This window comes from Gavia stellata, chromosome 3 (assembly GCF_030936135.1).
Source record: "Gavia stellata isolate bGavSte3 chromosome 3, bGavSte3.hap2, whole genome shotgun sequence".
NCBI classification, from domain to species: Eukaryota; Metazoa; Chordata; class Aves; order Gaviiformes; family Gaviidae; genus Gavia; species Gavia stellata.
The window spans coordinates 56,708,402-56,725,138 of NC_082596.1; the positions used below are offsets into that span (position 1 = coordinate 56,708,402).

The 16,737-nt window shown below is 47.0% G+C and overlaps 1 protein-coding gene across 1 annotated transcript in view; it reads left to right on the forward strand.

Annotated features, from left to right (window-relative positions):
• The first annotated feature begins 4,719 nt into the window (after positions 1-4,719).
• MTCL1 (microtubule crosslinking factor 1) overlaps positions 4,720-16,737 on the forward strand; it is a 106,563-nt gene continuing 94,545 nt past the window's right edge. Inside the window, exons 1-2 of the mRNA XM_059836088.1 lie at positions 4,720-4,755; positions 16,116-16,340. Coding sequence (XP_059692071.1) covers positions 16,143-16,340 — 198 coding nt within the window. The 5' untranslated portion in view covers positions 4,720-4,755; positions 16,116-16,142. The remainder of the gene's footprint in view (positions 4,756-16,115; positions 16,341-16,737) is intronic.

Below are 16,737 nucleotides of genomic sequence, written 5' to 3' on the forward strand. Positions count from 1 at the left end.
GTAAAGCAGAAATGGTTTGATATAAATAAATAAGAAATATGATCTCAGTAATCCTTACTGGGCATTTGCCTAGCCCAATGGAGATTTCTGTGTTATGTACTTAGCTTTCATAGTAGGGTCTTATTCTGCTTCATGCCATGCCTATTTACACCACTCTCGTAGGGATCTCCAAATGGCATCGCACAGACAGCAGAGGACAGAGGAAAGCAGCCAAAATACTACAGCTGGCTCCATACCACACAAATCTGCCATCTGCACCCAGCCAGGCACGTGCCCAGCGAGGGTTACCGAGACTGCATTTCTTTGTTATTAAACGCTTTATACTGCCAGCACAACGTAAAGGGATCTTAGTGTGACCGAGCATTCGTCTCAGTCTAACGTGTTTTGCTGCTGCATGTTTTCAGTTCCACAGCTATTTTGTTTGAGCATCAATATAAATAAATCACTTTATTAAGATGCCTGGTTGAACCGGTGCTGCCTCTGAACACAAGGGATAGTGAACCTTACTGTATGTTTCAATGAGAGGAAGATGCATAAAATACAAGGATACATGTTTACAGAGGTATCTGCTCTCCAATCCCCTTTCTGATCTGAGGTCACCCTGCCACGTTGTGGGCCTTTAATTATTCTGAGGCTCTGTTTATAGAGGGCACTTCATCAGAAGTCAGGCTGAGTTTCGGTCCTCTTTGCCTTTAGGAGTTTGTGGTCAGTGATGCACAGTGATATAACAAGACTTCTTAAAAACAAAGTAGCAGTTGAAACAAAGCATTTAGTGAAAAAAACCCCATAAAATAGCAGAAATGATATGTATTCATGTATTTGCAATGTAAAATTTACAAGGTAACTACAGGAAACCGGAGTCTGTCAGGCACTCAACTGTCTCAGATTAATTCTCCCAGACAATTCCCAGCCTTTTGTGAATGTGCTCCTTTTTTCACCTCCCTAATTCTTTTCCCCTCCAGTGCAAAGAAGCCTGGCACTGTCTCTCAGCTATTGTTCGTAGAGAAGTGGCTTATCTTGAGCCATACTTTTTCCTTTCATTTTCCTTTAGAATTGAACCGTTCTGTTCATGGGGCAAAGTCGACACAGGGTACTCATAAATTATTACAGAGCAGTTCCCCTTTCATCACAGGAGTAGAACACATTGCAAATCTAATAGGCGAAGCTGGAATTCCCATCTATTCTTGAAAGTTATAACCGTAAACAAGTGAGAGTGGCAATATAGTAGAGTAAAACAACCTTTCTGATATCTCTCATCTAGGGCAACATCCATAATATGTAGTATTTCCATAATAATTACTATTTCTCAGGACGAAATACAGCAACTGCCACCTCTTTCACTCTCAAGCATTCTTGAAAAGGAGGATTGCTTGAACTGACCAGCAGCGTATTGCCCAAAAAAAACCCCAAATAAGAGCAGAGCAGCTTGGTAGGAAAGACTGATTATGTGTGATGGCCTGGCACAAATGTGATGTCATTAAAATGTAACAATAGTTTATAAATCAAAGTCTACCTGAGTCAGTCGGTATGATTTCTATAGACTGGTTATCTCACCCAACCAACAGTTAATCACTAATGTTTTACACGGAGGGAGAATGAGGGGGCTCACACACGCGAGTGGGTTTGCTGTGTTTTCCTTTCATCGGAGTATTTTGCAGAAATATTAAAGGACTTGGCCCAACGAAGTCTTCCCGGTAGCTCTGCTAGATGTACAGACCGGCAGCAGCAAGTGCAATCTTTGCCAGAAAAGGTGCTTTGCTGTGTGACCCGAAAGGCACATCTGGATGCTGGAGCCGAGCCGCCCGGCAGCGATGCCAACGGGGCGGGTGGGGGACTGTCGGCAGTAAGAGAAGCTGCACTTGTCAAGAGATTAAAACAACCCCACCCAACAACAGCAACAAATCGCCCGCTGGGTGCCCTGGCGCAGGGCTTTCACCGCCTGCCCACTCGCGGAGGGACCGCCGCTCCCTGCCGGGGAGGTCTGTCCCACCGGCCCCCGACGGGGAGGGACCCCGGCCGCCGCCCCCCGCGGTCGGCCCCGAGCCCCGGCTTTCTCCAGGGTGCTGCAGCCGCCCCCCCCCCTCCCGCCCGGCCCCGCCGGCAGCACGCCCATCCCCGCGCTCTCCCGGCTGGCGCTGCCCACGCCGGCTGTCCGGGGCGGTGCCGAGGAGCTGCTCCCGGTTCCTGGAGACCTGTAAATACAGCTCTGCTTTGAGTATTATTTTTTTCACCTCTGCAGCCTTTGCAAAGTGAGGACCACCTGTTGCATGCTCGTGCGGCAACATCGGTGTTGCTATTCAGCAGGATAAATCAGTTTTCCCCTCGTTTACCGAGACAAAGAGTCCAGGGAAGCCAGCCCGGTCCCAGCTCTTCCCCAGGCAGGCCGGCCCGGGCCGTTCCAGGTGCCCCACGTCGTCTGGCACCGGACCCGGACCGGGACGGCCAGAGCCAGCTGCCCATCTTACCTCGGCCACCCTGGCTGCTGCTGTTTTGGTGCCCGGTGCCCTCAGGCTCCAGCAGTCCCTGGGGCTTTTGCCTCCGGGGTAATACCTTGCGCCCAGAGGAGCGGAGCGGAGCGGGGGACCCGGAGCGCCCCAGGGTGCTGCTCCCCCCAAACCCCCGGGACTGCCCTTCCCCGGGGCGCGCTGCAGTCGCTGCCGTTCAGACCTGCATGACTTGAGCCTTCCAAGGACTTCATGAGCTAAGCACGCATTTACCACCTTCGTCTGACAGACAAGGGAGCCACCGCGCCTCGTCCAAAGTCCCGCTGTGCCCGAGCGGAGGAGTCAGAAACATCCTGGCTGCTGCTGCTCTGCTCTACCCATTAGGCTGCGCCTCTTTCCCACGCTTGAGCCTCTCCTCCCTTTCATTTACTCTCCGGGTGCTTTGCAAATGTGAGGGCTGTAATTTCATATCCCCGTGCTCCAAAAGGATGGGTCCGCGCCTTTTGTTGTTTAGCCACAGCCAGGAACTTGCTGATTCCCTCGGATATTCAGCCCTGCCTCTGGGTGAACCTGTGTCTGCCTTGAGCAAAGAGAGAATGCGGTGGCTGTTGTTTCGCTGCTGCCGATCTCTGGAGGGGCAGTTTTCATGAAGTCTTCGCTCGGAAAAAAAAAAATTAAAAATACACGGGCAACGCTATACGCGTCATGGCTGGGAAATTAAAATTTCTCCCCAAATGAGGCTTTCTGATGGGAAGCGGCTGGCAGAGGCGCCCCTATAATAAAGCGTGCGAGAAAACTAGTTTGCAGGGAGAGCAGCCTGGCTCGCTGACAGAGGAGGCGGATCCTGCGCACAGGCGGGCAGCGCCGCGCCGGAGCGGCCCCGGCAGCAGCGGGGCTATTTCAGGAGCCGGGCGGAGGCAGAGGCGGCGGCCGGAGCCGGAGCCGGGGGCAGCGGGGAGCCATGGGGTTAGCGGCGCCGGTGGGCTGAGCGGGGGCTTGCAAGCGGAGGCGAAGGCGGCCGGGAAACACGCCTTTGCCTCCAATTGAGGGGAAAAGGAGGTTTTTTTGGGCTGCATCACAACTTGAGCTGCATCAAGCTGAGCCAGGCAGAGAGGGGAGCGGGAGGGGAAGGAGAGGGCGGAGGAGGAGGAGACGGCTGCCACCGGGGGATTTGGGCTCGTTTTACTGAAACAAATCAGTGCTCGGGAGAGAGCGGCGAGGAGGAGGAGGAGAAGGAGGAGGAGAAGGAGGTGGGGGGGCAGGAAGAGGGGGATCGAGAAAGAAAAGTGTGAGGGCTGTGGCTGGGAGAAGCAGAAGTGATGAGAGAGCGAGCGTGGAGGCTGGAGGAGGCTGCCCGTGCTGCTGCTGCGCCCCGCGGGGACCGCCGCTCCTGCCGCCGCCGGGAGCCCCCGCGGCCGCCGCTGACGCCCCGCCACCCGCGCCGCGCGCCATGGAGGCGCTGAACGGCCCCGGCCCCGGCCCCGGCCCGGGGCCCGGCGACGCGCTGCGGCCGCCGCCGGCGCTTCCTTCGCCCGGCCACCACCACCCGCACGCCGAGAAGAAGAGGCTGCACCGCGCCCCGTCGCCCGCCAGACCCTTCCTCAAGGACCTCCACGCCCGCGCCGCCGCCGCCAAGCCGCCGCCCGCCCCCCCCAAGTCCCCCGGCCTCCCCGGGCGGGCGCCCCCGTCGCCGCACCCGGGCGCCCACCCGCCGGCCGCGGGGCTCCTGGCGGCGCCGGGCCGCCTCTCCCGCCGCCCGGCCGCCCCGGTGGGCAAGGCCGCCGCCGCCGTCACCGCCGCCGGCAGGGCGGGCGCCAAAGCCGCCTCCTGCGCCAAGCGGGCGGCCCGCGGTCCGGAGCCGGGCCCCGGCGGCCGGGGCGCGGGGCGGCAGCCCGGCGGCGAGGCGGCCCCGCCGCCCGGCAAGGGCAGGAAAGGGAAGCGGGGCGCCGCGGCGGGCAGCGGCCATGCGGCGGCGGCGCTGGCCCGCGTCGGCCACACGGACAGCAGCTCCGACCTCTCCGACTGCCCCTCCGAGCCCCTCTCCGACGAGCAGCGCCTGGCCCCGGCCGCCAGCAGCGACGCCGAGTCCGGCACCGGCTCCAGCGACCGCGAGCGGGAGCCGCCCGCCGCCGAGCCGACCCGCGCCGGCCCCGGCCCCGGCGCCCCGCCGCCCCCCGGCCCCCGCGGGGACCCGCTGCCCGCGCCCCCGGGCGGGGGGCGAGCCCCGAGCCGCGGGGAGCCGCCGCCGGCGGCCCCGGAGGAGCTGCAGCGGGAGGTGGAGGAGCTGCGCTCGGAGAACGAGTACCTCAAGGTGAGCGTGGCCCGCGGAGCCCGGCCTTGGCGGGTCCCCGCCCGGGGAAGGGCAGGGGGAGGCAGCGGTAGAGGCGCCGCCCCTGCTGCCCCGGGCCGCGGGGTCCGCGCTGGGGGTGGCGGGCGGCTTCGCCCAGTCGGAAGTCACCTCCCGTGGGACCCCCCACCCCCGCCGGATCCAAGGCGCAGTTTCACCCGCGGGAGAGAAACGGGGGCTGGGAGAGCCAGCCGGGCGCCTCGGTGCTCCCCCGCAAAGCGGGGCCGTGGCACGGCGTAAGGGCGGGTAAGGGACTCGAGCGTGCGATCGCGGCTCCCTGCAAAAGCCCCATTTGTGGAGGCTGGATGAACGTAAGCCCGGTGCAACATGTACTGTGGCAATGTTACGCTTGCTTGGCGTGGTGGTAGCTCAGCAAACCCCAAGTCTTCCTGAAGCACCGCAAACACGCTACTGGTTAGCAAGACCTTGCTTTCCAGGAACTGTTTTCCTCAGTATCACCCTTTAAGAAAAGCCAAAGAAACCGGTTCCCTCATTCGATGTGGAAAGGATGACAGCATTATGTTGTCTGTTTATTGTGTTACTTTATCACTGGGAAGTGAAGCCACTCGTTGTGAAGTACTAACAGAATAACCAGAGCAGCAATAAAAAATGTCCTTGCATCCTTGTACAGCTAGAAAAGTACATCTATGCGCGTTCATCCTCGGAGAAACAGAAAAGCTGAATTCAGGCGTGCTCTCGGTTGGGTTGACCTGTGGGAACCTTTAGTTGGACTTGCACTTAGTCTGATCTTTTGGCACAGCAAAGAGGCTACATCCATAAAGATCTATAAATAAGATAAACTGAGATAATTACGTAACCGCAGCTACTGTACCATTTGACTCTGCTGCTGGTGAGAGCAATCTTTGTTCCCTGATTTTGGAAACACCCTGTTGCCCAGCAAAATGACCATGGAAATCCACGGGAGTTTTGCTCGGGTAAGGTCTGGAGATGGGTATAACCTTGGGAGAGAAGGGTGGTAAAGATATAGACTGGGTTGTTAAGGGGTTTTGGCTAAGGGACAAGAAAGTATGTTCAGCATAGCAAAAGGTTAACAGCAGGGGTGCTGCAAGGTTCTTTGCTGGGTCTGGTGCTGCTTAATGAACTGGAAAAAGGAACGAGCAATGATACAGCAAAATTTTCAGATGACATTAAGTTTTTTTATCTTAAGTCAAGCCCAGCAAAGACCAGACAGAACTTAATTGTAGACTTAACCCCCGAGGAATGAGTGAAAAATGAAGACAGAGGATGGGAAATAAATCTCAATATTGAAAATTTGAAGCACTCAGAGAGAAGAAGGACTGAGTATGCACTTTTCTGGGTTTTAAATGCGTTGTGTTAACTTAGGAGCATCTTGAGAGAAGGAGCAATGAAAATCTCTGCTCAGTGCGAAACTGCAGGCAAAAATTACGTTAGATGTCAGTGGGAACTGAACAGAGAATAACAAAGAAAATATTATAATGTTTTATAGATCTGTAGCTGTTACACAGATCAGTGGGTGTACCTGAAGCACGGTGGGCACTGCTGGTCATCTAGAAAAGGATGATACAGAACTAGACCAATAACAATTATTGGTGCATAGCAAAGCTTTTATAGCACTCATTGGATGGAAAACTCCGGAGTGTGTTAGGGAAATGTAATAGTCTACAAAATTATGAGCAGCATAGAGAGCCTTTATCAGAAGCTTCTGTTTTACTTGACAGCCCAGAAACCAGAGGAGATGTAATGAAATTGGAATTGATAATAGTAATTGCTTTAGGAGAAGGTAAACTGGCACTGCCATTAGAAGTCATGGAGGCCAAAATCCCAGGAGCATCTCTTTGCGTTACAGGATTTGCACAGTTATAGTACTTAAACTTTAACCCATTATGAAGAATGTGTTAAACCTCTTGTTTCATACTGAAAGTCATTTTTAACTATGGGAAACTGAAAAAAAGAGTTTGTCTGAATTGTCTAGGACTGACCACTGTTAGAGTGTCCCACCTGAGGGACCTTCTGATCACAGGCCCTGATTGACATTGGCAAGTCCTAGGTAAAGAACTTCATTCTACCTCATTTCAAACTTCTCATCCTGTGCGACAGTGTCTTCAGGTCTTTCTCCTTGATGTCTTCGTCATCTATAGCAGTTGTGTCCCAGCCCTTCTTTGATTTGCATTTTTTCAGGCTACAAGTATTTCTGAGACCAGTGGGATAATACAGACTGGTGTCTTGGGCCTCTGTGTCTCAGCTGACTTCCAGTGGGCATGTCCTGGTGCCTGGAAAGCCATGAGCTCACACTGTCTCCTCTTCTGAGGGGAATGAGTACATGGTCTGTCTGCTCTCCTTGGCCACCCGGGTGCATGAAGTCTTAGCAGTTCTGCTCCTCTCTTGAAATGGTTGGAAACAGCCCAGAGGCGTAGAAGTTATCAGGAGAATTCCCAAACTTCATTTTCCTTTCCTAGGGAAACCTATAAAAACCTTCTGCAAATTAAAACCACAGCATTGCCTGAGTTGTTTACTTGTGGGTTTGTTCCTCGTGGTTTTTACAATGCGGTTCTCTGGGCTGGTATTGGAGCGAGCTGTGTTTCTCCTTTAACTGGAGGGGGCTAAGGGGTAACGGGGAAGCTGTCAGCTGTAAATAGGTAAATGATTAGATAAATCGCAGAAGAAACTGTTAATTTCCTGAGCGTGGCTGTATGCCAAATTTTGTAGTTTTCACTCCTCCTTATCCCTCCTTACAGCTGGAGTGCAACAGTAAGTATGCATAATTTTAAAGCCTGTTTCAGGGAAATCTATCTTTCACATAGGAAGGTCTTTCACCTGTCTTTCACGTGTCTGGAACATAGGTTATAGAACATGGTGTATATACATACACTAGACTTAGTGGTAAAGATTACTGGAGATTAAAGGGCTACCAGAAAAAACAAAACAAGCACAGTTGTTTGTTTTTATTTCTACTCAAGAAGTCCTAGAATGTCTCCCAGAATGTTGCATGGAAGCCTTTGCAGAACAAACTGCTGGTGCTGCAAATGTCTCAGACTTCATATACTGTGAGCCAGATCTCAACCCGATATCAAGTTGCCACCTTACATATTTCCAGGGACTGTGATTTTACCCTAGGTGAGACTTTGGCTCCAGCAGTGGACACCTATCTGTAAAGGCAAGCCGGTAGGTGAAGCAGCTGAGGAGAAGTGTTTACATTGGGAAGTCTCTTTTCCTACCTCTGTGAAATTTCATCACTGATTTCAGTTTCATGTAGTTCCTGCGTTAACCTTATTTCAGCTACCTCTGGGGGAGGACTGTAACACTACAGCAGCATTTAAAAGGTACCACTTGCTTGTTGATGTGTAAGAGAGAAATTATGTCGTGGTGCTTGACTCTGTGGAGTGAGGAGGTCATCAGTAAGTGCTAGTGGAAGGTAAAGTTTTCGGTATTGCTAGCCAGTCCTCTTAGTAACAGCAAAATACTGCTCACACAAGTGGTTGCTTTTCAGGATTACTTTAAAGTGTCCAGCACGTGGAGAAGCATCATGCACTATGCAAGTTCTTGGGAAACTTTGAAGGAAGTTCTTTGTGGTGTAGAGCCCTCTAAAGGACGAGGGATCCTAAGGAAGAAGGTCCAAATTTTAGCAATTAAAAATGTTCTTGCTTTCTCTCAGCCAGAGTTTAATTCAGGCTATTTTAATTAAATAAACGTGCTAGCAGAAACAGCAGTGGAATTTTAGTCGTGACACATGCCCCTTTTCTCTTTACACCCTTCATGGCCACAACGTGAAAGCAGCCTCCTACATGAGGCATAACACTTCCGACAGCCCTTAAAATGAAACTGGTGTTTACTCTGCTTTGCTTTGCCAGGCCTTCTCTTTGTGCATGTGTTGGTGTAAGTTCAACATGCCAATAATGCTGCTACATGTGGACTAGCACAAAAATATGTTCTAAACTGTCTTGGATTTATTAGGGAATCGTCTTGTTTATCTTGCTTTGTCTTTATTCTCTTTATATTAATTTTTATCTGAGACATTTGCTGGATATAAATGAGTGGCCCCTTACTCCACCCTGATAACATCTAAAGGATGTTAATTTTTGTTTAAAATCACTGTGTGTGTCATACGAGGTTACACTGTATTTCTCAGCTACCTTGAAACTCTAGAACTGGGAGTCTGTAGGCTTGAGATGAACTCGTGAGGAGTAATACCACCATTTCCTTTATTAACTTGCAGGGAGCTGTGTATGTCAAAGGGTTTTACAGAGTAAAAATGATGTGAAGCGATGGGACTAATTTTCTTCCGGTTAGTGAGGGTAACTGGGGTTAGCAGAACAAAGCTCGTCCCCCATCTCTGCTTGACATGCTGCTTTTCCCACCTGGTGACTGGCGGTCCCAAAGAGAACAGAGGCGATAACCCTGCCCAGGGCACAAACCCTGCATGGCTGGGCTCGGCCGGAAGGACGGTCAGCTGTCGGAGGGAGATGTCACTTTGGGGAAGAATAGCGAGGCCATGTGCCTTGTTAGCCCCAGCTGTGTCCCCATCAGCCCCTGAACTGCCTGGAGGGGATTAGCTGTGTGATGCACCAGGCAATAGTTTCCCTTGGCGGCCCTCAATAGATGATATCGATGTTGCACCAGCCAGATGACTGCTCGAATGGCTTCACCTGCCCCAGTTGAGGAAGTGTGTTGAAACAATACTGGGGCTAATGCTTGAATGAAGCAGAAAAGCTGCCAGACGCTGCTTTCACTCTTGGTTCCTGCAAACTTAAACCAGCCCTGAAGTCAACAGGTCCTTGCAGTCCTAGGATTTTTCAGTTCCCATCGTATTTTGTGTACAAGCTTCAATGTCGGATCAGTGCGCAACTTGTAAAGTAGTTTGGTTTGAGAGCTAAACAATAAAATCAGGGGCCCAGGGACTTTAGCTTCATTAATATATTTTGCAAGAGGCAAAAATAATGGTTGTTGCTTTCTTCCCAATCAAAGCCTTTTAGAGCATATTTATCCCTACCGCAGTTCTGCTGTAAAGTGATATGGGGGATGTGTTTATTCCTTAGCAGCAGCATCTCCTACATACAGACAGTTTGAGATATTTAAAATACGAAACAGAGATTACGTAAAATCACAGTTCATCAATCTTAGATTTATCAAGGACTTTCTAGAACTTCTGGATTCACCAGCGCAATAGCAGCTACCCATTGTAATTTCTGTCCCTCCTCCCTTCCTCACTCTCCCCTCATTTGATTTAATGTATATTAAATAAGCTTCTATTTAGAAAATAGTACTGGCATAATCTATAAATATGACTTTTGGCTAAATTAAAAAATACTTACACTTTTTACATAGACAATTGAATTTCATCCTTCATTTGCATTTTCTTAAATACTGTACAGTGTATTGGTTTTGTACGTTTTTGTTTTCCTAGTTTGCAGATGTTTCCAAGTTAGTATGTAACTTCTGGACACTGATGTGTTCTAATTCACTGGAGCCTAAAGACTTTCAGTTTGCTAATATATGTAGTAAAGAATTCAGTATCCATACATCTTTTATGCTATTTTCTGCATGTAATTTCTCCCTAATAGTAATTTCCAAAATTCCTTTCTTTTTTTTTTGACTTGTGTTTGGGTTCCAGTTTTTAGTCTCTGTTCACACTCTGAGTTAAGAGCTTTTTCTATATTAGCCAGTAATTCAGCTCAATGAGGGTAGATCAGCAGGTTGACCTAGATGCAGCTTATATGCCTTACGTGCAGTTTAGGGGTCTTACCCTGGACTGTATTTAGTCTGGCCCCTTGAACGAAACATCCCCATCGTGCATGTGTTTTACAGTTGTCCAGAAAACTCAAGAGTAATGGAGCACATTGAGGGCACCCTTGGAGCATAGGTCTCTGTTTATTTTATTTCAGAAGGAATCCGGTTCTTGTGTGCTCTGTGGGCTGAATGAGTGCACAGTCGGTGGGTATGATTGGAAAATTTACTTTCAAACCTCATTATGGATCTCAACCAGACTGGCTGGGTAGACACAGCCCATCAGTTGTACAAGTATTCCTGGTGGTTTCAGTGGGAATGACTCAGATGAGTATGGGTTACTTAGTGTAATAGCTGCATGGCCTGACTTTTTCTCCTTCTTTTTTTTTTTTTTTAAGAATTCTAAACAAGGCATATTGCTATAATTTACCCTTAATTATACTCCATTGTAAATTAAATCAATAATAAACAAGCATGACATCAGTAAAGGTATTAATGAGATAATGGCTTCTCTTCTGACAGGCAGGTCTTCAGTTTGCGCAGTACAGATGTGAAATGACACCATCAGTATGTATTTGGGCTACGCAGCGATGTAAACTGCACACAGGCTTTCCCCTTTCAGCCAGTTCACCTTGGCTTGGTAGACTGACAGGGAAACAGTGAATCTTAGTTCTGTTGCTTTTGCACTGAAGTCCAGGGGAATCCCGCAAATGGAGCAGCTATTGAAGTGTGGCCCTGGGTTCATACAGCCACCCCGTGAATCTCAGATGAGTGATCCCTATTAGACCCCAAATAGCTGGCCTCTAGGAGGCCATTTGGGCCAAGTACCTGAAACCATAAGCGATTAGACTCAGGAGCAGGAGCAACTTGGATTTCTACTGCAAATTTGGAAAGAGCTGCCAGTTAGAAAGTTATTTTTTTCCCCACACTTCCATTTGTTCTTTCTGATGACCAGGGTGAGATCTGCAAAGAAAAGCAGTTTAGCTTTTTCCTAAACAATATTCTTTCTTTCCGGACTCTCTGCCTGGTGCTGTTCCTACTGAAAGTAATAACATAATTACCATTAAATTAAAAGGGATCCAGAGGAGGCTCTTGTATGGAATGTATGACAGGAATGTACAGCAAAGTGAAGCTTCTTATGCCAGCACTTAACCACCCAATTTCAATTGCCACTTCGGGATGCTGGAGCAGGTCCTCCCTGTTTAAGGAAGGGAGCAGGCTCTCCACTTTTTAGATGCACAAAGAGGGATGGCTGTTCTCTTACTTGTTTGCTTTAATTACTTTTAAGTGCCTATTCTCATCTCTTTCTTCAGTTTTACAATATTAAAGTCCACGGTATAAAGCTCAATACCTCCTGAGAGAAAGAACTTTAATTCTCACTCACAATAATAATAGTAACAAGAACAATACATTTTAATGAACTCAGGGATTGCGTTCATCTAGTATTTCCAACTGCCTCACAGCCAAAGCATCTTTTCTGCGAAATCTACCGAGTTTGGGACTTTTAAGGTTCTGGCTTTGCTGCGTTTACCTTTGATTTCACTAATGATTGACATGTTTTCCTTCAAAGTGGTAGGTTAACCCATTTAGTAAGTAGGACCATCATAGTTTCAGTTGTAATTTCCACTTCCCTGTGTCTTTAACTTAGCTTCCTCCCTTTTGTGTATATGCGTCACTTTAGAAGAGGAGTTTAAGCTGTCCAGGTTCTGTAGGTGTAATCGTAACAGCTCTGACTTAGGAGATGCTAACACAAGGTTTCAGCATCTACAGCAGAATCACAAGTACCTACCAAGGAGAATAAGCTGTCATGAACTAGAAGCACCTACACCCTTGCCACTGGTTTTGTGGCCTGTATCAAGAGCAAGATTATGTCTTTACTGTAACTAGTAAAAGATTATCCCAGCATCTATGATTGTGTGCTGTCATACAAAATCTAAACCACATATTGTTTTCCTATATTTTAATGTTTCAGAGGTGACATGCTCCTGTATATATATATTTTTAATACATAAAAATAGGACTTCATCTTGCTACTCAAAAAGACTTAATCTGTCCCATTTGGGTTTTTCCTCCCTGGGCTGGACAGGCTACGTAGGTCCAAGCCTCAGGCACTGCACTAATAGAGCAGAAAGTGGGCTGGTGCTGCATGCAGCCCATACAGCGAGGTTTCTGCTCCTTGTACGGTCAAAATTGTTTGTGCCCTCATTGTGTTTGCATATATGTTGCCATGTTTTAAAGCTCATCCAAAGGTTGCTGTATTCCTAAATACAAGGGGTCGGGACACAGTCTGATTTCTATATGAAAATTTTGGGAGTAGAAAAAAAATGAAGTGTGGAAAAGAAGCTTAATTCAGTGAAAAAAAAATCTGGGAAGAGAACTGTGTGAGTTTTTAAAGTACAGCTTTCTTGATTGTATCCTAAATTTTAGTTTATTTGCAAAATTACACTAGAGAAAAGCAAACTGTGTATTTATAACCAAAACCAGAGTCAGGCATAACAAAAAAAAAATCACAGACTTGCAAAGTCAGAGTTGTGTTATTAAGGGAGATTGAGTAAACTTCACTTTTCCTGGAGGTAAAAGACAGGCCTGTCTCCTGAAATATAGCTCATGCCAACACTTGCAGCTCTTTGGGGAACTTCTTTGGTGGGAGGAAAGACATTGGATTCAAGTCTCCAGCGGAGACAGAGTGACTCTTAAGGTTGAGAGAGCTCCCATGCCCACTGAGGGGATTTGGGAATATTCAGTTTCAATGGGACGACTGTTTCAGGGATTGGGTTGTTAAAAATGATGTGAGTTTCACTTACCAAATTTAGTTGTAATAAATGCTTTGAAGTCAAATATTGTGGCTTATTTGTCTTTAGAAACCAACCGTATTTGCTAATTCCAAAACCTGGTATAGATAAGAAGGAAGTTTAAGAGGTGAGCAATAACGTTATAATTGCTCTTTGCAAGCCGCTTAATACATGAAAGCCATTGCTTAGTTCTTAAATATAAACATCAGATGATAAACCAGATCCTATTAATTTGGTGATGACAGATGTTTTCCTTTATTGTGGATTTGTGTTTCAAAATTCTCAATTTACAACCAAATTATTAATCTAACATTAGCATTCTGAAGGTGATATTAAAAAGTCAGTTGGGCTTAAATCTAGTTGAGGTAGATTTAACTACTGAGTCTGCAGACAGGCCTAAGCAATAACTCTGGTCCTGTTCATCCCAGAGGGCTATATTAGCTCTGACAGGTAAAGACCATATGAGTATCTTAGCCAAATTACCTAGGTAATAAACTGGTAACACAAAACTGTACTCTTTTTCTTAAGTTCAAAAGCCACTGCTACTCTCTAACCAGTTTCTAAAACCTTGACATTTTCTTCTGCATCTCCATCTTTACTGGGTAAACTTTTACTTTACCTCTTGAAAGTGTCTATAAATGTGAAGTATAGTGGAAAAAGTGTGTACATTAAAAAGAAAAACAGGTCTCCTCCCTATTTCACTCAAGCATACGTTGCTATTTTTTTCTTTTTAGAAATATAAATAATTTATCAAAACTTCATGAGTGTGTTGGCTGTAAACTGGCCAGAGTATTTGGCTATACCCTGAGGAGGAGGAGTAGATAGCGCCCGGACCGTAAATTGTTTTGGAAGAATCCTGCTAGATTTGGTCTGCAGAGCTCGTTTGCTTCCTTGCAGTTTGCTGTTTGTGGTTAATTAATCTATTTGCAACTTCTGAGGATGTCATTGCTGCAAGGGTAACTTCTGTTACTGTGCTTACACTATTCTTTTTCAGACAGTATATGGCACGAGCATGATCCAGCTCACTGGGGAGTAACTCTTGAGCTTCTCCATCCACACAAATATCACTCCTGCAGCTGTCCCAGGGAGATTGTGGAACAGGATGCCCCTACAGCAGAAATCTGAATATATTGAGAATGTATAGCAATGTAGTGGGCTTGTGAGAAAACCCCTCTGTCCTTTCTGAGCATCTAGGGAGAACTGTGTAGAGCCCTGGGAGGGCTTTACTGGTGGAGCAAAGCCTGACTGCTGAGCCCAGAGTGGTCATTTTGGAAATAACAAGCCTGGTGCTTACCCAAAATTTGACTTATGCTGGCTCAACTAACTGAAGTTGAAACATAGCTGTATAAATACTGGAGATTTTATACGTGGATGGGATTTTGGTATCAGTAACACTATAATTCTAACATAACTATGCTAATGAGGCTAAAGAAGTTTGACACGTCTTCCTTTGGTCAAGACTGTGCTCAGAGACAAGATCTGCCCCTCATTTGTTACTAAAGCTCCAGCGGAGTAAGATGAATACAGAGAAAAACACGACCGTCCATCCAGTTAGGGCATGGGAAGGGGGATTGGTTTAGAGGACTACCAGGGGGGTGTAGGCAGACATGTTCATGGAGGGATTGGAAAGGGATGGTCCAACCTGGGAGGGGGCAGGCTTTGTCAAGGGAGCTAACTCCATAGCAGTGTCTTCTCCATCTGATACAAGTGTGAAATATTCTCCAGCCATCCTTGGTATTTCAAGTGTCATTTACAGATCTGAAGTGAGGGGACAGTGCAGCTAGCCCTGGTGCAAGTTCTCCTTGAATCTTATTTAAGCTATGTTTTCCACAGAAAAATTGGTCTTTATAATATCAAATGCAATTTTAAAGAAAACAATTTAAAAATTAATAGTTCATTTCAAATATTCTCCTCCCGGCTCTTTTTCTTATTTTTGTCTCCAACTTTGTTTGAAGTTACTAGAGCCGTAGTTTTCCTCTCATGCAACAGTTTAATGGCTTACACCCCTGTGCTTGGAAGACCTTTATAAGAGTTTTAGCTCTGGAGCTTCAGTCATGCACAGATTAAACAAATGGGAATGATAGAGCTTATCCTGTTCAGCCGTAAATCTTTAAATCTGACTTTAGAGAGCATGTGCCGCTCATGCTATAATGTGGAATTGGGACAGTTCATAATGCCCAGAAAAGAATGACCAGGTTATTCCCACGGGCACAGGTTCTATTTTGTCCCTGTGGTCCTGTTACTGAAATGTGTGTGCACACAACAGAAACCCACTTTCTCCCACCCCCAACTCATCTGTTATTAAGCATGTGCACGGTGCTAGGCTCAGATGGGACAGCATTTTCATATGGAGCAGTTCGGTATTTGGTGTAAAGAGTCATTAAAGTTTTCAAAGGACAATTTCATTTTTAGGAAGTGCTGGTTGTTAAAAAGGCACATCACACAGAGATGCTGAGGTACTTGGTTAAGTAGGTTTACTGCAGTCTAAATAAAGCAAGGAATCAGTTCAGGAAGTGGCAAAGTATTATGCACTTTTTATTTTAATTAGAGATGGTAAAATGAAGGTGTTACCAGTTTCAGAAGACAGATAAGCATCTGGTCTGTTTTTAATTATTAAAGCAATTGTAAGAAATACAACAAGTATTCATTAATTTAGTTCAGCATAATTAGTCAATGTTGGGATAAAACTTATGTTCCTATGACTTCTGGAGCTGCATGTTGCCATCTCTATCACTTCATTAATATGGTATCCTAGTGAGCATGTTTCCTATTTTGCTCCCACGGGTGAGATTTAGAGGTATGATGGAGCACTGTTTTGACTTCTCACAGGATGAGCTGGATGAACTTCGGGCTGAAATGGAAGAAATGCGTGACAGCTATTTAGAGGAAGATGTTTACCAGCTGCAGGAGCTCCGGCGAGAGCTGGACCGGGCAAACAAGAATTGCCGCATTCTGCAATATCGTCTCAGGAAAGCAGAACAGAAAAGCTTGAAAGTTGCACAAACAGGCCATGTGGATGGAGAGCTCATTAGGAGCTTGGAACAAGATTTAAAGGTGGGTGAGAGATTCATATTCACAGCGAAAGAGAGCAGACTGGGATTTGGCTCCCTGCAATGGAAGGGAGGGTGACACATGAAACAGTCAGTAGTTCTCCAAACGTCAGGACCAATTTCCTTCTTCTGCGGTGGAGAACAAATATGCAGCTTATCATCATAAAAAGATGTGTTAGTGAGTAAAAAAACATGTGCTTAGATTCAAAATGAAAGAAATGCAGTCAAGTTACATTTGTGCATTTGAAAGATTTAAAGGGTTTTGTTTTACTGAAAAACTTAGATTTGCAAAACTGTATAAACAAAACCTGATATGCTTTTCCCAATTCATGCCTTCCTTTTCTCTTCTTGCTTATGCCAACTAACTGAAAAAAACCTAGATGAAGTTGTGTTTCTTAGTG